This window comes from Cyanistes caeruleus, chromosome 11 (genome assembly GCF_971803275.1).
Source record: "Cyanistes caeruleus chromosome 11, bCyaCae1.hap1.1, whole genome shotgun sequence".
NCBI lineage: Eukaryota > Metazoa > Chordata > Aves > Passeriformes > Paridae > Cyanistes > Cyanistes caeruleus.
Window position 1 is genome coordinate 8,699,566 of NC_141711.1, and position 23,865 is coordinate 8,723,430.

The 23,865-nt window shown below is 35.2% G+C and overlaps 1 protein-coding gene across 5 annotated transcripts in view; it reads left to right on the plus strand.

The window, feature by feature from the left end:
• The window catches only part of CFAP20DC (CFAP20 domain containing), a 72,277-nt gene that overhangs the window by 39,113 nt on the left and 9,299 nt on the right, over positions 1-23,865 (plus strand). For 2 of the 5 annotated variants that reach the window (XM_086846060.1, XM_023935216.2), the window contains exons 13-17: positions 4,592-4,923; positions 6,683-7,096; positions 12,125-12,205; positions 12,400-12,603; positions 18,504-18,565. In XM_086846060.1, coding sequence (XP_086702186.1) covers positions 4,592-4,923; positions 6,683-7,096; positions 12,125-12,205; positions 12,400-12,603; positions 18,504-18,565 — 1,093 coding nt within the window. The remainder of the gene's footprint in view (positions 1-4,591; positions 4,924-6,682; positions 7,097-12,124; positions 12,206-12,399; positions 12,604-18,503; positions 18,566-23,865) is intronic. The other 3 variants (XM_086846063.1, XM_023935218.2, XM_086846062.1) reach the window with 2 other exon arrangements.

Consider the following 23,865-nt stretch of genomic DNA (forward strand, 5'->3'; position numbering starts at 1 on the left):
TTTTATCATACAGTGTCAATCAGCTTCCTTTCCATGGGTCTGGGAATTGCATTATTGTGGCAAAAGTATCCCTTGTCTCCATGAAAAAGTAGTGTTACTTTTTATTTGAAGGCATAGGCACCAATTTGAAAAGTGCTCAAATGTTCAAAATTGTTCAAGATTTTCCTTCATATTATGAGTGATTTCCATTGTGTTTATACTTTGGGGATATTTAGAAGTGATTATATACTCTGGCAGTTTCAGTAATCCATAATTGCTATTATGGGTTCCATAATTTGACTGAAGATCAAAGAGATGCAAGATGTTCAGGCAAATAGAGAATTCTTGCAGAGAATTTTTTAAGTCTTTTTCTATTTATCTGAATTTTGAGAACTCTGGGGCAGGAATCACAGTCAACTTTTTCATCAAGAACACGAGGACCACAATCTAGTGCCAGAATTTTTAAAAAATTAATCAATACTTGTTATTTTATGAAATAATAGGTGATATGAAAAGACAGCCTTAGGGCAGTAGACTGGCCTGTCTAAATACCCTCTCATAAATTCAGAGGCAGAGAACTAAGGAAGAAAGATACGTGTAAACTCTTTAGCTGTTTGGTTTTGAAAGAAAGAAAACTGTTTCTTTATAATCTTAATTATGTGTACGTGCAGATAAATGCATTATGTAAGTTTGTAAGGAATATTCTACAAACTTTTTTCCCCAAATTTCCATTGCTTGTCCCTGTGGTCACTCTCAGTCTGCAGATTTCAGTTTCTTTTCAATATATGAAGTTAGCTAATTTTATGTAGATGACTTAATGATTTTTTTTTATCCATTAGTACTGGATTTATTTTTTCTGAAGAACTTTCTATAAGCAACTTCTTCATCAGGAAAGCCCTCTTCTAGGCTTTGTACTGGACTTCTTCCAAAGTGGGATAAACTTGACCTGAGAGAAGAAATAAAATGAGTGAACATTGTTTTTGCCAATCTTATTTACTCAATGCTGAAATCTTTATTATAATGTTATCCTGCAATTAGAGGCTTTAGCATAAGTCTGACTGTGCAGAAGAACTAATTAGATGTTAAGGTGATCATTCTTGCATTTATGTTGTTTGCTGCAATGTTGTGATTACTTAGTAGTTTGTATATTTTACTCAGAAGGTACTCCAAATTATTCATTACAATTTACATGGAAATAATGAATTAAATTCTTGTATAGTTTTTGTTGGAGAGGTAATAGGATTTTGTTGGGTCCAAAACTCCCTGTATCTTTCACTTGTGAAATATTGAAAAACTGCTACACTGACTACAGGTTACAGAAGTTACTGGACTCTGTAGCCAGCATAAAATATCATCTTCAAATCATACAGACTTTTCTATTTTCCCCCTGGATATTTCATTAAGAATAAGTACTGTGCTATGCAAATTAATGTTTGGGTTTTACTCAAGTATATTTTTTCAACAACTTGGGAAATTAATGGAGTTCTTTACAGAAAGAACTAAAAAATAAATATATATATACTATAAAGGTGGCTGAGACTAAAAAGGCAGAATATTCAGGTTAATATTACATAGATAGTAATCATTTTAAAGTAGCTCTTTATATTCCTGAACGTTTTTTGGTCAGGGTGAGACATTATAATGGTGACTAAAGTGTAAGAAGTTTTTGGATGTCTGAGGCAGAGTTAGAAGGCAGGAGTTTAAGGCTTTAATTGCCTCATGTTCTCCAAACACCTGACAAAAGCTGATACTCTGAGATTTCTTTTCCATGTTTTGTTACTTCATTCAAAATTGACTTAAAATCTTAAAAGCCAAGTGGTTTATCACATTGTTTCCTTCAAAATTCATTACACAGTTTTATCTGTAATGCCCTCTACAAATTAAACAGCAACAACTGCATTGGAAGTTATTCTAGAATGAGAATAGAACAGGTGAGATTGCAGTGTGGGAAGTGGGTTGTTACTAAATCAGTAGGTAAAACAACTAAGCCACTCCTCTCTACTCTTTCACAGTTCTATGTACATAAGTATTAGTGAATTCTCCTGAAGTGGGTTGTACACTAAGTGTATAATCATACCCTAGAGGGCTCTTTTCAGTGGTCTGAGCTATTAGTGCATATTTGTAAGGCAGCATGAAACGTGTCAAATCTAATTTTATGATGGGGAAATGACCCTCTGAATACTGAAGGAGTATATGTTACCTATTTTGGTGTTAGTCAAGACACTAACAGGGAAACCTAATCAAATGTTTCTAGATTAAACAAGAGTGGGTGCCAGACTGGAAAGAAAAACTACAAAAAGTTTCTTAGCTAGGTAACTTCTGAAGATTTTTTTTTCTCTGATTGTTTTGAAAAATGCATCAAGTAAAAATTTTAATATCTTTGCCTTAGGAAAAAGGATAAACAGCATTTTAGACTTAGCAACTGAAATAGCTGGGAAAAAGATTCTTTACGTCCAGAAGAGCTGTCCAATTGAAGTCTGGGGATAAGTAATATTTTTGTGGCATTTCTTCATAGCACTTTCTGGAGTTGTGAACAAGGCAGCATCTCCAGGGCCAAAGACTTTCAAAACAATCTCAGTCTTGGTGGGCCAGATTCCTACAGGATAAATAATTGAGTAATTGAAAATACTGATTTACTTTGACAGAGTTTTTAAATCACATTAGGTCAGAGAATCAGTTGGGAAAAAAACAGTTCCTAAGTCTTTGTTCTTGAACATCCAAATACTGTGCTCAGACTCACTTGAAAAAGATCATGAAAATATCCCTCTTCTCATTTCATTTTTATAGGGAAAATGGTGGGTTAATAAAGGTAGCTTATATGGATAGTAAAGTATAACGAAAGCATGAAATCTGTGAAATGTTCATGACTGTATTTTCTCTTACGATTTCAGTTGTTTTATTTGTGTACAACCCTTCACATGTAATTCCAATTGCCTATGAAAAATATGTTATCAAAGGAGTGTGACACAATCTTGAATGATAGTAGCCTGGATAATTCTACTCCAATATCCTCCTTTGAAGAACCTGTAGTTAGAGATCAGAATTAAAAGTCATTTGGTTTACTCGATGAAGGGTGTTTCCTAAAGGTTTTGAAAAGTCTCACTTCTTGATGCTCCTGGAAAAACTAGTCCAAGATTTTTATTAAATAAATGGAATCACTTGCATGTTCAGCTTTCAAGGCTTATAATAATTAAAAGCATACACTACTACATTGTTTTAAACAAGAATGATTTTCTAATTTAACAAGAGTTTACTTGAAAAGCCTTGGGGGTTCTTACTAAGAAAGGTCTTCATGAAGAGATTGAGAAATGGTCTTTTCTGGAACAAGATGCAAGCCATGGTCTTACAAGATACGTCAAGTTCTGACTTTTCACTGGTTCCTGGATATTAACCAGAGTTTGGTAGATTTATTAGCTGTCTTCAGTAAACTGGAAAAATCACAACAACCCAGTAAGAAGACAACTGTTTCTCCTGGCATCTCATTCTTCTTTCTTTTGCCTTCATTTATGGTGATTCAGGCTTCCTCCCACCTCTCCCTCCCCAAAGCTGCTGAATGTGCCTGAAGTGGTAATTCTAACAAAACTAAAAGTAAAATATCACATAAAGCACAAAATACCACACTGAACTTACTATCTTCTGTGGTGGCAAGCATTTTATTATTGCAATGCTACTTTATTATTATGTTTTTAGTAGTTTTTCATTGAGTTTTTAATATGGTTGATGGTAACTTTGTTTTATGGAGCTGGAAAGTTTCAATATCTAGTGAATAATCCACACCACACTACCTTTAATGAAGATAAGGGAGTATTGCATACTTGAGCAATTCTCCTTTTCTTAGATGCTATTTGAGATTGGTTGTAATCAATCAAATTGACATTTTTTTTCTATACCATCATTCCAAACAGTAAAATATAAGCTAACAATAAGAATATAAAAATGATCTTTTCATGTGTATCTGGTGCACTCAATCTTTAAATCCATTTCTGTAGTTTATTGTTTGTTTTAAAATTGTCAGATTAGTTGTGGCTATATTCAGGGAAACCTGGTGAAACAGATGTCTTTATACATTTTTCATGTCATACTTTTTTATCAGAACAATAGTTTGAAATTGAGATTTAAACCATAAGTTCTGAATGTAAAAGTGTGGAATTTCAGCAATAAAGAAGGAGCAGATTGCAATATTATGAACATTCCACCAATGTGTGATTATTTTTTAAATGTCAGGTGCAAAAAATGCCTAAAGAAAAAGATCAATGGCCATATTTAATAAAATCATGCTTTCCTAGAATAAAATTCAGTTGTAGGTTTCAAATCTTGATGGCTAAACAGTTTCAGGTTTGAAAATGGCAGGCTTGCATGTCCTGTACCAAAGCCTGTATTTTTTTTTCTGAGCTCTGTTTAAAAATTTTTTATTTCCTTGCTGCACTTTGAAAGCAACATGATCTTTCTCATTACGTCCTCATCAATCTTAGCACTCATCACTCTTTGCCTTTGATAGGCAAAATATTTCTGTATTAGAAAAACTTACTTTGCTGTACAACTTTCTGAGATAAAGAGAATGATCAGAGTAGCTCACAATTTACATATTTAGCATTGAAATTGTATGTTTCAGATAAATGGGTGTTTCCAGAGAGGTTTACTGAGAGTATCCAGTTGGATAGGGAGGAGCACTTTGGAGCTACTGGAAGTTCAGCCTGCTCTAATTTACCCTCAGCCCAGAATGCCTCTGTTGAACATCACAGCAGGGAAACAGTTGATCATCACAGGAGTAATAAAGAGGTTTTCACATTTTCATCAAAACCTCGATCAGCTCCTTATGGAAAGTCTCCAAATATATCACCAGAAAGTTATGTTTTCCCTTTGAAATTGGAGCCAGACAGTAAAGGAGAATATGAGAATACCGAAACTGAAGACAGCTCTGAAGGAACTGACAGCAGTGAGGAGGTAGGCCACTTTGTACATGTGACTCTTGATAGAGCAGTCCTCATCCTAAAACTCCTAGGATGAGATTCTGTCTTCAAGCCAGACAGAGAGGATAAATCATCTTTTCCCCATATACCAACAGGTAAATTTTGTCTCTGTCAGGTTGCTGTGTCTAATGGGATGCAGGACTCAAGGCAGGTGTACCCTGTGTAACAAGCTGGTAAAAGAAACTTAACTCTGTCAGCCCCTATGCTAACAGAGAGATGCCAGAACTGTGCATCATTACTACAAAAAGGGTTAGGAAAACATCATAGATTTGAGTAAGATCCAAGTCCTTCATGGTTGCTCAAGACTTCAGTAATAAGACTTCATTGTATCTTTTAAAACTGCAAATGGAACTGGTTTTGCTCATTGGCATTGTTGAAAGTGAATTACAAAATCCCAGGTTTTGAATGTCACTTGATTATTGGCATACCTGCTGCATATCCTGTCTGAGCATCACCAACTTTAATTCTTTTGCAATGCAGAAATCTTCCAGCAATGAAATTAATGAAAGCAAACAATTTTTTAGTATATCTATCTAAAATCATATGTTACTATATAGAAATTTGCTGAATTGTCAATGTATGTGATAATTTCATAATGTCATTACTGTAACTGCTAAAGTTCCTACCTTTATGAGCATTCCAGTATATTTCACTTTCAGCTATGAAACCTGTTTCTTAGCATTTGAATCTGTTGCTCACAACAGAGAAATACAATGTAACTGAGTTGTATAATAGCAAGATGGACTGAATTTAACTGTTTTACAAAATAACTGAGGGAGTAAACTATAAATTTCCCGAATGTGTACCATTAATAACACTGAGGGATTATCTTTTTAAATGTATGTTGCATGCTGTGCAATCCTGGACTCACTGAAGTCAGTAACAATCTTGGATCACATTCATGTGCAGCAGGATTGCACCTCAGCTGTGAGAGGTGATACTGCCTCACATCCTGTGTGGGAACATATGCCAGAGGAGCAGCATCACAAGATGAAGATGAGGCTGCTCTCTCCTTTCTTTCTTGAGGCTGCTCTCTCCTTTCTTTCTTGAGAATAAGAACATTGAGACAAACACTAGATGCACTCCTGCATTATTTCTCTTTCCATCAGTTCAGTCCTGCTGATTGTTGTTGAAATAGGGTATGAGTGAACATTATACACTTGATTCATGGGATATTTTTCAGAGACATTGTTAGAAACATGGATATAAGGTTAATAAACTAACCTCTAAAATTCTTAAATTGTATTCAAATGGCAATGAATATGATATCCAGTACCATATGATTACCAGAGCAGAACAAAGTGATCTCAGCAGGAGTTATTTCTTCTACATTTAAGTTGAAGATGCAATGTGAAAATATTGAGTATTAATAATTCAGTGGAAAGACATCATTGTCATGGAATCATTGCTTAGTTTTGGTTTACAGTTGTAATAAATTCTATTGAAATTATGATTGTCAGGTAAGAGACAAACCTATACTGGTTTTGGAGGTTACCAGCGTTCAAAATCTGGCCTGAAATTTTGAAAAGAGTAATCAGCTTCAGATGTAAGAATATGTTTATGGTATAGTCAGTGTATTTGCCAGGAAAAGCAGCTGTTTTTCAGAATCCTTGTAAATTTAGAAACAGGAAGAAGAGATTAAAGAGAGATTTTGATGTGTTAAGGTTATGTAAAACTGAATTGTGTAATGATGAGAGGGAACCAACCACTCTTGCTTTGTTTCCTAAATTTAGGATGACAACAGTGAACTCATCCAGGGTACTATGAACATTGAGAACATCCACAGTAGACAAGGAACATCTGATTCAGCAGTTTTTAAAGAGATCCCATTAAATAAGATGTCACAGAGAAATGAATACTGGAAGAATAAGGAACACGGCAAATATAACTTCAAAGAGGACGTCTTATCAAAACCACAGAGTTCCACTATGGGAAAAACAGAATCTATCAGCTTTCAGAGAAATTTAAAGCCTATCCTTTCTCTTTCTCCAATTCAAAGTAGATCCAAATCCTTTAGAGTAATTAGAAATTTATCTGAAGAAACTGAAAGATATGAAGGAGTTTCAGATCAATTAGAAAGATCTGTCAGTAAAACATCTCTCAAGAAAGTCTCTAAAGGAAATTCATGTCTGACAGCACAGACTTGTGTAAGTGATTTTTACTTTGAAATGAAATTACTAGATTGTATAGAGAAGCTATATTAGATATACCCATTTGCATGAAGTGATTAATAGTACATCTTTCATTCAGATATATTCTGGCTTCATCATAACAGCATTAACTGTGCTCAGTCTGTTGAAAGTTGATTTTGTAGGGGTTTGTGGCACACAAAATAATACTCCAAATATAACAGAAATCACAAAGGTTTGTAGATAAAAGGATGTGTCATTGAGCAACTCACATTTTGGAAATATATGAGTTAGAAAATAGTTTGGGACAGAAAGGTTGCTGAGGAAAATTGGCAGATTTTAAATTGCTGTATTACCAAATGACCACAGAAGGAGTGTTAATTTGGGTGCTTCATGGTCTCTCTGTGTCAGCCCTGAGCAATGATAAATTATGTGATGGAGAGCCAGCAGTGAGGCAGCTTCTGTCCAGGTGAATTTCAAACTTAAACTGCTATTTGTGGGAAAAAATATGTATCTTAATTTTTTTAATGCATTTTCTCATTTCTGGTGCTTTTTCTTCTGTTCATTATAAAAAAACAATGAATTATTTTAATTCATTTTCTTACCTGTGCCACTTCCTACTTCATGGCTATGTATCATATTCCCCTGCAGGTGTCTCTTTTATAGGTCTAGGAGTTCTATGGTCCCAGAATTGCTGTTCTGTAAATTTTTTTGGATAATTTTACCCAGGGATGTTGAATAGAACTACTGCATGATCATTATTGTAAGCACGGGGTTTGTTTTCTAGAATCTTGGATATATCTTGAATTTCTTATCATATCACTGGACCCAGGTATTGCACACCTCTAGGGACCAAAAAATAGACTGTTCTCTTTTTGTGGGGCTCTATGAAGTAGTTATGCATTGTTAGTAAACATTTTTCTACTTTAATGTCTTGGAATATGATCTGTACCTCATTTACATGAATGAAATGGACATCTATAATTTTTGTCTCCCTGTAGTTTGTCTCATCTGCTGTAGGAAGGGGAGTGTGCTGTGATTCTGCTGAGGGGAATTTTGGTCTGTAACATTTTTGTGACCTGTTGATACAGTTCATTTTAGTTACCTGATTTGACAGCCTCTGTGAAAAGGGAAGCAGGAGTGATGACTTCCATGGGACATGGTTGCTGCTGCTGGGGCAGGTCCATCCCACTGAAAGGTTCTGCCTGCCTGCCTGGGGCTGCTGTGGCTGCTGAGGATGGGCAGCCCTGCAGTGAACTCTGGGTTTGGAAGTCCAGGCACGGAGCTGGGAAGATCAATCTGAATTGGACACCAGATTAAAGAATAGTGTCTAGGAAAGCATCTGTTCAGCTTTAATGTGTGGCCTTGATGGAGAAATACTCATCCTGCCCTGCCAGGGATGCTTCAGTGCTTTTTGTGAAATGGGTCATTTAGTACTGGGACAGTGGCTGGGTTTTACGTGTCTCTCAGTGCTGTGAGGGTGTCTCTCAGACTGGGGATTCTGGAAATCTCTTCCTGTGTCCTGTAAGCAGTTTATTGGATTGGTGAAGGCCCTGTGATTTTCCTGATGAAAACAGAACATCTGTTTCCATGAAAGTTGTGGAGACTGGTTTCCTTTGGGAAGGAAGTAGATGAGGGGAAAGCAAGGGGAATGAAACACAATAGTGCAAGAGAAAATCAAAAGTAGTGCTGAGACTTTATTATCATGAGAAATATCAGTGGCTGGTGATTTGAAAGACTATGAAAAGCAAAAAAATTAAAAAGAAAAGGAAAATCCTATTTATAGCAGCATATGTTCTATCTATTTATGATCTGGAAAAGACATTAGAATTGCCACTAGTGATGTAGAAAATGTGGAAGAAAGCAATGCATGGGTTCATTTCTATTTGGAAAGAAGATAATGTTTCTGTAATTTTCAGTGATAGGAAAAGCCCCAGTTGATACCAATAAACTGATTCACTTTTTCTTAGGAAAATAATTAGACTGTGTCTAAGGACACAGTCGTAAGCTGCACTGAGGAAAATACACGTTAGACATTAGGAAAATGTTTTTTACAGAAAGGGTGACAAAGTACTGGAATGGTCTGCCCAGGGAGGTGGTGGAGTCACTATCCCTGGATGTGTTTAAAAAAACATTGGATACCATGATTTAGTTGAGGTGTTAGGGCATGAGTTGGATTCAATGATCTTGAAGGTCTCTTCCAACCTAGTGATTCTGGGATTGTTTGGTTAAATGTATTTTTTTTTGCTGATACTTTCTGGTTTTAGAAAATTGTTTCACTTACAATTCAAGTATGTTTATTACTTTTCACAACTGTAACCTATTTGTCCATAATAAATGAAATTATACATGTCTTACTTTCTTGAAAGTATCATCAGCTTAACGCAGTCATCAACTTTGTCCTTTAGAGAACAGCTAAATGTAGACTCTCTAGGTGGATTGCAATAGGTGATTACTAATTTAGACAATAAGGTTATTACCATAATGCACTTGTAGCTGTAAATGTATTGCACATGTGATTTGTTGTTTGTAAGTATTTTTTTCCAAGAACAAATCCTATTGTTAATGTATAGAAATTCATTAGCTACAGACTTTGTTTTATTGCTACAAAATATAAGATTAAAGTATCTGGCAGATCTAGGTCTTATTCTTGATTTGATCAAGTCTTAAAACTTTATGGAAGCCCTTCCTTGGAGTTTTTTGACACTTCTTTTTGTGCTCATACAGAGGACTAGTAGAGGGAAAAAAAGTGCTTAACCAAGTCTTCTGCAATTGATTTGCCTGCTGCTTAATATGCTTTAAGGACCTGGTTTCTTGCAATGTTTTATTCATGTTTTAATAGAGTTCTCTATTATTAAGTTCAAATATTTTTAATTAAGAAAGAAGTATAGCCCTCTGGGTAATATTGCAAGCATGTAGATAGCTGGTAATTAAAGTTTTCCACACGTATAACTACATTCAAACAATTCTGAATAAATCATTTGAACCTAGAAGAATGCAAATGTCATTATATATGGAAAAAAAAATCCTTTAAACAACAGGTTTTATCAATCTAGCAAAAGTTTTAAGTGCTTAATAAAAATACTTTATTGTAAGGGAAGGATATGCAAATAGACAAGATAAGCTTTTAATTACTAAATGAAATATTAATTTTAGGCAAATTTAAGAGTATTGAAAAATTACTTCTTACATCAAAAGATTGTCCTAAATTACAAAGTTAACTTAATTTCAAATTCAGTTTTCAAATTCTCTCTCTTTGAAAACCAACGAAGACAATATAAAATTTTTGAAGAGTCTTTTGGTAGTAGTCATCTGAACTTGAAGAATAAATATTCCAAACTATTTCTCCTTCATTAGTTTATTGTAGGGGAGTTTTAACACAGAAAATATTCATAGCATCTCTTCTTCCTGACTGTGGTATTTTCAGAGTGAGACCATTACAAGAAAAGAAAACAGAATGACAATTTAAAATAAGCTGGGGAGGGGGTGGGGGAACAGCAGATGTTTAGAATCATGTTGTAATAATTCCAAAAATCTATGCATCTTTCTTCATAGATGTAAAGGAAAAGACAAGCAAGTTTGGGCAAATTTTTATGCTTTTATTAAAAAGAGAAAGACAAAAAAGTTCTTTCAGTAGTTAGCACTTTTATTCTGCAGAGCACCAGTTCATTCTGTCAGTTTAATGACTGCATACGAATTATATGAAGGAAGAAAGATAAGCCAAAGCTTCTCCTATAATATTCAAATAACTGCAGAAGGTTGATATATAGGAAAATTAACAGGAAATCAGCATGTTCAGTAAGATCAATAAAAGTTACAGCATCTGCAGATTTGGTCGAGTACTGATACATGAGACTCCCCAAGCATAACAAAGAGAGCTTTGGGTGAGGTGAACAAATGACTAGTAGTCACAGAGCTACTAAAAGGCATTCAGAAATGGTCCAGAGAAAACATCTCATATTATTTTAGGATTAAAAATAGTAGTAGTAATCACAGTATTCAGAAATTAACCTCATTAGTCGGGGTAAAAAAGGAATGGTACCTGTGGAAACTACTTCTGTTATCTTATGCTTTGTACATTCTGTTGTCTTCTTGTACCTTGTATCTTAAATACATAGGAAGAAAGCAAAGGAGTTATAATTTCATTATAAATGTTGGTGGTAAGGTGACTTCTGTACCCCTCAAAGACACACTAAAACATTACACACTGCATTTCATAGAAGGAAAAGTCAATGTTCATATCACCTGTACTGCTGACTTGTGGTTCTTGAGGTCTTCAGTGACCCAGTGCCTTCTCACAGCAAAAGAGACTGAGAGATCCTCCCTTCTGCCAGGAATATGATACATTCCTGGTCTAAAAGCTCCATTCTCTTCACTAGAATCAAAGTTCTGTCCCTCTTTGGGATACTGTTATATAGTATCTCTCAGCCCCCTGGCCAAAATTCCAGTGATCTAAATCCATTCAAGTCCTGGTCACTGCCTGGATTCACTTTTCAAGCAGAAATGTTTTGTATTTACAGTCAGAAGCAAAACTAAATGTCTTAAGTATTAGACTTGTTACTTTGTGAAAGAGCAATATATATGGACCCTTTAAAAATGGGAAAGCTTTCCTTAAAGAAGGAATTATTTAAACAAAGATAGTGCAAACAGCAGGTTGGGTGACTTTACTTAAGGTTTTGAGAGAGGCTTAAGTACCAGCTGCAAAATGGTTCGTATGAGCTTTTGGCCTGTGGATCAAGTTTGTTATAACAATTAAGGTTACATTAACAATTCCACCAGTGGATTTAAAGAAAAGCAAAAAGACATTAAAGTTTACTTGAAAATGTATACACTAGCAGGCTTCCAGAATAACCTTTGATATTTAGTGTTGATGTGGCTTTCCAGAGAAATTTTATGCTGTGCTTGACCAATAACTAAATGTTACATTGATGGTGTTGATGATACTGTAATAACTGTGGGATTTGCTTTAATTCAAGATTTGCATTTAATAGCTATGGATTTTTGAACTTCTTAAAGCCTGCCTTTATCTTCTGTTTTTAATTGCAGTGGAACAGCAACTTCACTAAACACCATGGATCAAGACTGCCATTCGTTACAGTGCTTGTGGTATTCTTCCTTCCTCTAATTGTGTGTAAATATGCTTGATCTTCATAACTGCAATCTCTTAACTAATTTTTTCTAGTAAACATTTTGTTTCTCTTTCACTATTGAAGCTTCTTGAAGATTCTCTGAAAAATTCTCCAAGGTCTCTCTGTGTTTCATTCATCTGTTCTATTCTGTGATCCTGTCTATATTGTTGACTTTTCTATTTGATTTCACAGGAGTATGACAGGAAAAAGTACCAGTCAAATAGACTGAGTTCATCTGAACTACAGATGCTGGCCAGCATGAAGAGCCAACAAAAAGAATTATGGGATGCTGGAATCTCCCATGGGCTGAGCACCTCAAAGACCAATTGCTGCAATGTCAACATAAGTATAAGCAGTGATGATGATACAGCAACCTGGAACTCTTGTTCCCCATCAGTAAGTATAAACCCACAGTATTTTCTCAGGGGTCTTGAATACTAAATTTTCTTTGAGTAGAATTGAAATTTAAGGTATCATTACCAAAGGCTCTTAGAATTTATCAAGTAAAACATTTAACCAAGACACATGTATTTCCAGCACATTCTCTAGTACCACCATGGATAAAGAGCAAATCTATTATATATATATATTCCTTCCTAGAATCCTGAATAATAGTGTAGGCTGTACAGTTCGTCACAATAGTGGCTGACAACCTGCAGGTGTGTGATATAGTACTTAAGAATAGTTCCAAAATGAATGAAACCCAGATATACCAGTCAGCAGCTGCATTATAGTGTGAGTAATGGAAAATAATTGCTTCTTACAATGATAAAGTCTCATTACTGAAAAGCTAAATGTTTAAAGAATTGAAGCAGGAAAAAGCAGCAAAAAGCTGCAGTAGTTCTGAGCACTTAGTATGTGATCATTATGTATTTTACACCTTGGATCATTATTTGTCCTGGTACAAAGTGGTACAGAATCACACACAGCTGCACTATGTGACAGTACTACTATAAGAAGCAGAGTATTTGTTGCAGTCCACCAAAAAAGTATTGAATGTATGAAAGCACAGAATAACATTTCAGGAACTCTATAAAGGTACTAGCAGGAGTTGCTGTAAAACTAGATAACCTCATACTCCATTTATATATCAGCAATATAGCTGTTATTTTATTACAGTTGAAGCAGTAATAAACAATGAATGTGGCTTAAGTAAAGCACACAGTACAACTCTGAGGCAAATCCAGCGTTAGAAGAGTAAACACAGCTGTGTTGCCCCAATATAAACTATTGCAGAGTTAATGCTCTAAAATGTTAGGTGCAAATTACTTTCAAGGTTCTACAGGGTCCAAGTAGAGGCCTGTAGCAGCAACTTCCCAGAGTTAATGATCAACACAGTGCTGGAACTTTGGAGTACCTGTTAAACGAAGGCTTCAGATGAGGTGTGTTGATAAGTGAGTAATTGTACAAATAAGAACTTGACTTACAGAGTAATATTTTGCAGGACATCAGAGAAACATTAGTTGGCGTTAACTATTTGATGTACATCTCCATTACACATTTTGTTAATTTAATATTTCCAATGTGTTTTCTCCATGCTCATTAGATAGGCTCAAACATGGTACTAAACTGCAAGACCAGACAAATGGAACTCAAACTCAATTAAATATAGAGAATAGCAGTTTCTTTATTTTTTCAGTAGTTTAATTATATGGAAATTAATAAGAATATTTAGACACATCAGATTTGGTTAATACAAATCATATGACTGAAACAAAATGAACTTTTAAAGGAAAACGTACTGCTATAGTATTCAGTGAAGTACAATGTGACTGCAAAGACTGCTCTGTGATCTTACTGTCTTGGTCACCTTCTGTAGCTAAAATTGTGTTTAGATATAATATGTTAGCAATATAAATTGCAATTTAATATAGACGTAGTTGTTCATAACAGACCTTCATGGCCATCTTCCTCCACATAATTCAAGCATAAAAGGCCAGATTTTGTCTTTGAGAGAGTTCTTCACATTTCATTCAGCTGACTGAAGAGTTTGGTGTGCCTTACGCATTCAGCCTTGCCGGATTTCTCTTCTGCATTCTGCAAAGCGGACATTGAGGGTTTAAGATTAAATGGCAAGAACCTAATTTCAAAGGAGGGATAACTTAGAAAAGAAACCTAATCTTTCTCAGATAAAGACTAACAGCTTAGTCCAGCACAAAACCAAAGACATTCAGCTTTCCAGGTCTTCTATACCCATTTACCTCAGCCTTTATGGAGAGCAACACTGTACCAGTACAGTGTCAGTCAGTCCCCAGAATCTCCTGTTTCACTTCGTATTTCCCTTGCTGAGACACCAGCCAGAGCACCAGCTCTTCATAGATATGATGGAAGTTTTTTGGGCATGGACTTGTGTGTTTGACATTTTACTTGATGTAATTCTGTTCAAACATTTGGAAAAATGTGAGTGTCTATGTGAGAGTGATAATTCACTTTGTAGACCTTTGGTATCTAAGAAGGCTGCTAACAACATTTGTTAATGGAGGTGATTATTTAATCACCCCACATTCTTTTAACACAGAAGCTTTTAAATGAGTAGTTGGGGGAATTGTTGGTATGCTGATGTTAAATGTCAGTATATTTTGATATGCTTACAACATTTCAGAAGACTTGAGAGTAGCAGTGCTGTGCCTGTATTCAAATGGTTAGCTGAACTGGAAAAGTCTTTAGTCATGCATTCTCTTTCTGTGAGACCTAAAATCATGGAATTATAGAATACTTTGTATTGGAAGGGACCTTTAAAGGTCATCTATCTAATCCATCCCTCCTACCAAGGGGAAGGACAAGGAAACCTTCCACTAGACCCAGCTGCTCAGGTCACCATTGAAACCGGCCTTGAACATTTGTAGGGATAGGCAGTCACAACTTCTCTGAGCAACCTGTTCCAATGTCTTACCACCCTCATGGTTAAAAAAAACAAATTCTTCCTATCTGGTCTAAATCTACCCTAGTAGATTAAATTTAGTTTAAAACTGTTGCCCTTTGTCCTACCACAACGGTTTTTTAGCTAAAAGCTCTAAAAACCCATCTTTCTTGTAAAGCCTCCTTTAGGTACTAAATGATTGCAGTAAGACCTTCCCAGAGCCTTCTTTTCTCCATGCTGAATACCCCAGCTCTCTCAGCCTGGCTCCATAGGATAGCTCTTCCACTCCTCTGATAAGTTGAGTACTAGTTAACTCAACATTTCTTCAGCTTCCAGTTTTTATAAAGAAGTGTTTCTTACATATGTTTATTCCTTATATATATTTATTATGTAAAAAAAACATGTAGAATAAAAGCAGCTTTCTTTTTATTCCCTGATCTTTAGTACCACCATCCTTTGAGTTAAGAGAATTTTCAAAAGCTCAGTCCTTCCAAAATAAGATGTACAGGCTGCAGAAAAGTTTATAGATATAGATCTGTAGCCATCTTCTAGCTGCATAGGTAAATTATTTTAGCAGTGCAGTATATAGAAAATAAATAGAAATAACCCTCATATTGGAATTTGAGAATTTAAGGACAGCTTGAAATTCTTGTCGTGATTAAATTTTCATGCCTACATGTGTTTCCAGGTTGTATCTTTCTGATTCTTTAAATTAGTAGTTTCAATTGCTTTCTCTTATGTTTTTCAAAGATAAATAAGGAGTATTTTCTTACAAATTTTTCTTCATTTTATACATTTGTGTCCTTTAGGTGGAATCTATGGCAACAGCACCACCAGAAGGCAGCTTTTTGTGTATCTTTAATTTGGAAATACCTTTGATGTTTTGCAAGGCAGGGCAGGGTATAATCATGTTAGATAGTGAATTTATGTATCAAAGTAATATTCTATATAAAAACCACATTCTAAATGAGATTAATTTTTTTCATCACTTTACCATTTTTAGCGAAAGTCATTGTAAAGTGTCATGTTACTGACTTTAATGAATCTGAGAAGCCCTTGTGAATGTAAAGGCACATAGATCAATCATATTGATGAGCTGCAGTTAGAACAGATGTCCTTAAACAACTACAGAACAGAGATACTAAAATTGTGGGTTTATATCCTATGATAGTTTACCAAGAACTGAATATATGCTGTCAGGAGAAAATGTTGAAATGTAAGTGGTTTAGCTGCTGCTGTAAACTATGACAGCCAAACAGGAATAAAATCACTTTGAATATTATACATTACCCAGCACAGCCTCAGTTATAAATATGAAAAACTTCTACTTTAAAATGGGTTTACTTTGAAGGAGAATTGTAAACCCTTGTAAAATGTGTGAGGGGCACAGTTTCAGTTCAATAATATGTGTATGTAGAGCTAAATATTTTAAAATATTTTATTTGACCATGTCTTACGTAAATGTTTTCTTAAATCTTAAGATCTGTGAAAATCCGTGCTGGATTTGCAACACTATGAAAGACACAGTTCTATATATTTCAGAATTTAATGTGAAGTTTACACCCACACATATATACATTATCCAAGAAAATTTGCAAAGCTTACAAAACATTTCTTTTTAAATGCCTTGCTTTATTCTAGAGATCCTGTAAAACTTTCTTGCCCTGTCAGAGAATTGGCCCATACAGCTTCTTGGATAGCTGTTTCCACACTTCAGACACTAATTTAGATACAACACAAACATTCTGGAGAAAGATCATCTCTACAAGAATCTTACAAGGATATCTGACTGCATATGGTGTCTGTTTCTCAGTCAGAAATACAAAGGGGAAGGAAGAGTCTCCTAAATGCTCACTGTTGCATCCTGGAAGCTTGTAGTGGTGTAATAGTGATATAATGTTGCATTAGCAGAATCCAAATTATGCCCACCACTAAGACATGTCTTTCAAGTAAGGAGTACTCACAGAGAAGTTTACTTGTTCCACAAGGAATTTCCTAAATATAAATTCAGTCACATAAGTCTTGTCTGAAAAATATTTAAAAGACTACTTCCAGGTTCATATCTAATTTGTGGATGGTCTTCTGGCTTCCTTTGTTAATTTTTCATGAAAAGAAAGCCACTTAACACAAAAATGGTCTGGCAGAACTGAAGTCTGACAGACAAGAGTGTTATTTAAACCCAGAATTATGCCAACTGTGAGCTCAGTTTGACAACCCCTGGAGGGATCTGTTCACATCAAGTCAAATTGCAAAACTGAGGCAGAGTATTCTTTACTATGAAATGAGACTAAAAATTATTTAGACAGACATTCTGGTTCATAGACTGACTTATTCACTCTCTGTCTTGTCCTCATCTTCCACTAGCTATCATCTGGGAATTGCACTATCCACCACTGGGCAGTGAGTCATAGTTGGTAGTAACTAGGATGTCATTCATCCTGAACATATATTTTACAACATCCCTTTCCATTTTCTGAAACCATGAGGACATACACATTTGTATATTAATTTTTGTTTTAAAAATTGATTTCATAACACGTTTTATCATTTTAGGATTTAATGTACTAAATTGTACAAGTATTCATGTATGCTTACATTTTCACTTCTTTTCCATTTCCTTCAATGATTTGTTTAGAACTGCTTTTGAGGTGTGTGATCATGGCAGGGAGTCTCTTCTGATAGAACTACATATATTCTGGGAGAAAATGTATTTGTGGATTTTAGAATTCTTTAATTTTTACATCAGTTTATGAATATTGATCTTTCTTGCAAATAACTCTTTTTAATGTCATAAACCAAATGTAGTTTGAAACTTTTGGGGCATGTACTTACAATGGGTAGGTAAGATTTGACTGGAAAATTATCATATTTTGTATTAATATTCATATAGTCCACTGTTAGCTATTCATGAACAGCTTAATCCAGGCTTCAAAGCTGCAATGCCATGGAGAATCATATGTGCTTCAGTAACCTTCATTTGGGACTGCTAAAATTACTGTTATTGTTGCTTCTAACCTGCTCTGCCAGCCCTCTTACACCTCTCCCTTGGTGTTTTCTACTCTTAAAAATGGTTCATTCTGCACAGGTCCCACCAAGAGATCCTTCCTCACGCTTTGTACACATGTTCAATCCAGACTCTTCTGTCAGACAAGACTTTACCACCCTCCATCTCTTAAGTTCCCTGTCTGTCCCAATGCTCTCACAGGCAGCAGAGAAATAACTGTGTGATCGGCTTCTTAATTCATATGTATTTCCACCCAGACAAGAATCATCTTTAAAGTTGTACTTTTGTACAGTTAGGACCAGAATATCCATTTTTAATTTCACAGATAAGAAAAAAGACTGTAAAATTCTATTATGAGAAGCTTCAAATGTATGTGCTCATACCAGATCTCTGACATACTTTTAAACAATCTATTATTTTTGTTTTCCACAGCCCGTCAGTCAGGAGCATCACTATCAGAAAGAAATGAGCCCACTTTCTCATTCCAGCCCACGGTAAGATTCCATTTATAGCCCAGGCAGTAAGGATTCAGTTAGAGTGTTCTGAATATTAAATGTGACACTCTTTGATTTAATCTTCAATCTCTTTTCAATTGCAACCTCCTCTCAGAGGGCTTTATTGCTCGTTTTAGTCATTGTCTACAGTATGTCTGAGCTGTCCGGGAACACAGAACTGAATTCTGCATGTTTTGGATGTACCACTGTGTATTTAAAGTATCTGACACAGGCCTTGCTCCTACATCTGCTTTGATGTGTGATTCAGCAAATCGTCCCCATCTCACATACATACACTCTCATCTATTTCTTTCTCCCTCTTTACTTTGAAGGCTTAGAACTAGAATTCTGTATGCGACTGTAGGTGTCAGGGAATCAATTTGTTCCAAAAGATTTTAATGCTACTTTTTAAGAAAGGGGATTTTTTTATAATAGATAGCCCAGATAGGAGAGGGGCTTACAACACTCTGGGGTAGAGCAAAGGGATCCTGTCTACAGGATCTTTTATCTGTCAGGTTTTTAGCTTGATCTGTTTTGTTTGGAATCAGCAACAAAATCTCTGTGACTTTAATGTAAGATGAGATGACAAGGGGAGAAGGTGGCTAAGGAAAATTAATCACATTGAGACTATTAGACAATCAAGATTAATTATCCAGTTTCAGACCTGCTTTGTAACTGTGAAACCTTAACATCACTTTGTCAATTTTTTAACTGCCTGAACAAGAGGTGTACTAATTTTTAAAAGCAGTCCTATTTCACTTTCACTTGGTGTCATTAATGTGGATTTTGCTTGTCCAAGTTTTAACTGGATGATGTATGTGTGTTGCAGGGCAAGGATAGGAGGAAAGGACATTTCAGTTACAATTTCTTTTTATTTTACCAACAGTCTGAAATTTTTTATGAGAGCTCATTGTCAGACAGTTGTGCAGTATGTGTTTCTCTTCACACAGATGTTTTCAGCCACTTGTCTCACTTGCTATCCATATTTTTATTGACTCAAAATCTTCTGATTAGATTTTATGAAGTGAACAGTCTGAAACTTTCTGTGCCAGTTCACCCAGATGCATCAGTTATTGCAAAACACGGCCATATATTTCCAATATATTACTGGAGTTAAAGACTAATCCTGGATTCCTGTTCCCTTTCACATGTAAATCAAGGTAGTTTGTCTAGAAGACCTCTCTGCCTTGGGTGATGGTTGTCTAAAGAACCATCTCCTTACAAGTTGTTGAATGGATCAAGTGGACAGAGATAATTAACTTAAGACACAGAGTAAAACAGGAGGTACCTTGAGACAGAACTTTGGACTCTTGATTCCAAAATTGGTTTTATAGTTCTGATGTCATTATAATTGCCTATATTTTAGTGCAAGCTACATTGCTTGTCTTCTTTTTGCCCATATATTGGTTAAGTCAGGTTTTATTAAGTTATTTTTATGCATGTGCTAAAGCAATTTGGTACTTGGTACATTTTATATACTGAAAAAACAAATAAATACCATTATCTGTAAAAAGAAAGTGTTTGATCATATCAAGTTAATATGATCAACAATGAAAACTTGTATTTCCATATAATAAAATTTAAAACAAAATAGTATAATTTATTACTTAGTTCTTATGCTATTTTAATCCAGTACACACAGTAGACTTACATTACATTACTAGAAATAATTTTCGAGAAATGCAGGTGGTATTCATAAAATACCTGACTTGCAAGTGCCTCATAAATTCAGTAACCCTTGTGAGCTGCCAGAAAAGCATTATTGGGCTGTAAATACAGAAGATGACAAAATTATGAGGTCAGTTTGCATCATGATATAAAAACTGGAGATGATGTGACTCGAATACCATTACTCACATCGTTACCTTTCATTTATAATGGAAAACTGTAATGTTTTTCACAGACAATGTGAAAATAAAATTAATGGTAATTCCATAACTTAGTTCCTTAACTGTTGTTAAAGGCAATTTTAACAAATCCTGTATAAGCAACTAGAAAATATCTAAAACTTTGTAAGCCTACTATAGCTTTGTAGGGAACGCATGGAATATTTGAAATACAGCCCCTTTAGGTGTGTGGGTGTAATTGCTATGGTATAAAGTGTTACATGGTGCATTTACTGAATGAACAAATAGTTTGTTGTTAAGAGAGGTAAAGAACAGGTCTTGAGTAATTTCTTAAAGTGTATTAGTGGTATTTTCTGGGAAATTAAAGGGGACCAGTGTGGAAGCTATTGTCCAGTAAATGTAGGTTCTGTCCATAATAAGATAAAAGGACAAGCCAGGAAAGAAAGCCTGTGAAGGTAATGGAAATTCAGTCAATAAAAAGACTCAGCTCAACTCATTGTCCATTGGTTCCTCTGGATAAAGGTCATAAGTCTGCCAAGAATATTGCTCCTGCCATACAAATCACCCCACCTGGTGCTGCTCTGCAAGGCAGAGAACCAGTTAATGAAAGGAGACAGCTGAGTGCAGAGGCTACAGAGCCAGGAGCATGAGGTGATGTGCGGTGTTCTGGCCCTGGCCATGCAATTCCCACAACTGATGTGCTGCTGCCAGAACTCGGGAATTGCTTTCTTCTCTGCAAATAGGGAGCTGTAACTATCTGTGTTGCTTCTTCCTCCACTGCAAGGACTACGTTTTGCTATATAACCGGCATCTGCTTAGTAAGATTTTGTCCTCCAAACTATTTGTGCATCATAGAAGTTGCACTAAAGGAAATCCTGGAAGATAGTAAGTGTTCTAGAATTTCAGCCATACTGAACTGTGATATGCAGAGTTGCTCTCTGAAAAAGATCTCTTGAACCTAATTCATTAATAGACTTTTATAAGCTTCTAAAGATGATCTCCAGAAAATTTATTTCTGATAAAAGATTCTTTTTCTGCCTTAGAGAAAGGTTTCAACTTATTAGGAAACCCCTATCTTTATAAACATTGCCTCACTAGATCCTGTCTTGGCATCCTACTCAACTCTTCCCAAACTACCAATAAAATTTGTTCCTCTTGTTCAAACAGTTGTTCCCCAGAAACTGCACTAAAGTAGAGCACAAATATTTCAATATTTAATTGAGTATCCTTTCACAAGGAGTTTATTTTACTTAAATAACTTATTGCCAAATGAGCATGGCAAAAAACAAATTTTGAATTAGGTTTTACCCAGATGTTTCTTTTTCAGTTTCTTCTACCTCAAATTAGCTGATTTTAGCCCACAGCCTCTGACAAATAATTAAGAAACACCTACCTCCCTTCATGTGGGCTTGGTATGAGCTGACTAAAGCAGGTTGTCTTGTCATTGTAACCCACATTTGTTAAGTCAGGTTGATTGGGATGTCATCATTATTCTTTCTGCTACAATCAAAAAAACCTAAACACAATCAACCCAAAGAAAAGTAAATAATATTTTCATCCCTTTTATGGTAAATGTTATAGATCTGATATTTGTCACCACAAAATGTTTCAATGATATGGAGAGTGGTGTGTTTGAGAAGACAATAACTTTTTTTTTAAATTGTTTTTTTTACCTTAAGGAAAGAAACAGAACCCAAATCCTCAGTTGCTACTTTACCCAACAATGCGATTTTCTTATTTTTGTAAAGATATGCATGCATAGCACTTTAGGTAATGAATCATGAAATGCATGAACATGTACCTTTAACTAAAACTATCTTTTAATTAGATTCAAACTTGATGACTGGTAAAATTTAGGTATGTTAGTTATAAATTATAGGTAAATATAATGAACACCTCTTTCTGTGCATTCTAACCACGCTGTTGGTTTTAGGGAATAAATTATTTCTTTCTCTTTCTTTGAATTTTTCTTCTAGAGAAGTTTTTTTTTAGAACCTATCGTTACCATATATATTGCCATTATCATGGTAGCTGAAATTTGCATAATTTCCATAATATCAGTGATTCCAGCATAAAAACACATCAGCTCTAAATTTTCAAATATTAAAAGTATCTTCAGCCATGAGACTACCATTCAAGTACTCTAATCCATCCCAGATGAAAACTAAACATTCCAATAGCTGGTGCATGTGTTATTATACCATTGAGAGGTTCTGTAAAATTAAACTCTCCTAGGAAATGGTGCAGTAAAAGAGGGATTGTAGCTATAACATTTATTTGCACTACAACAGAGCTTCTCCCTCATGCAGGGTGTGAAATTCAGGCACAAGAGGCCTTTGTATTTCCATGCAAAGGTTTGAATAACAGAATAACCTGGTTAAGAAGCACATTTAAAGACTGAGTTTTTCAAACAAAGCACATATTTATTCTTATGATTCATTATAAGATCATACAACACCATTACTTCTGCAAAGCAGACAATATTGCATTATGAAGTAATATAAAATTACACAAGAGTTGTCAAAACAAGTGAACAAGAACTATGTATCACAAAATGTACTTCGGTTTTTATTTTACTTGTTCAGTTACTTACCCACAAAATAGAGTAATTTGCAGTAGATCTCCCAGTTGTTAATCTGAATTAGCAAAGTTCTGCTGCATTTGTCGGGCAATAATGTGCATGAAAAAGAACACGACAAAAGAAGCAAATGACACAGGAACCATCTAATTGAAGAGGTTACATGGTTTTTTAATCATGATGCTAAAAAGCTGAGTTGCAGAAAGGTTCTGGAGGACCACGTGGCTAGCAATCCAAGAACAACTCTCCTTTTTTTTTTTTTTTTTTTTTTTTTTTTAGCTTCAGGATTTACTGAGAATAGTTTTATTGGTTGCACACTTTTTTTGGATATTCCTGGGCCATTCAAGCAAAGGCCATGCTTATATGTAAAGATGGAGAATAGGCAGTAAAAGATTTTGCCTCTCAGATATGTCAGATTGAAAGGACAAGGTCCCCATTCCCAGACTGTTGCAATCTCTCTTTCCATGCTCAGCTGAGCTGTTGCTACGGCCCTTTACCCCTGTGGCTTTTTCCAGGGCATCTCCAGTGTTTGTGGGTGACAGGTTGCTTTGGTCCAGCCACAAGCCAGCACCAAAGATCTTAGTCCATCTTCTGAAAACTCTGAGAGCCTTGGGAACTGCACAGAACAGTCAGATGCTGTTGGTTGCTGATTATGGAAAAAGGAATTACTTTGATTGCAACATGACTTCTAAGCCACTAGATGCAGGTGTTTCCTGAACTGGTAGAACAGTAAAATGTAATTTCTTTAAAAAAAATTATTGTTAAAAATATGCCAAAAAATAAGTCCATCCTACCTAACAGACACTTCATTAAATGTGAAAATCCATTTGATTCACTGATCAGTGACTATCTAATGTGGTTACTAGAATTTACTT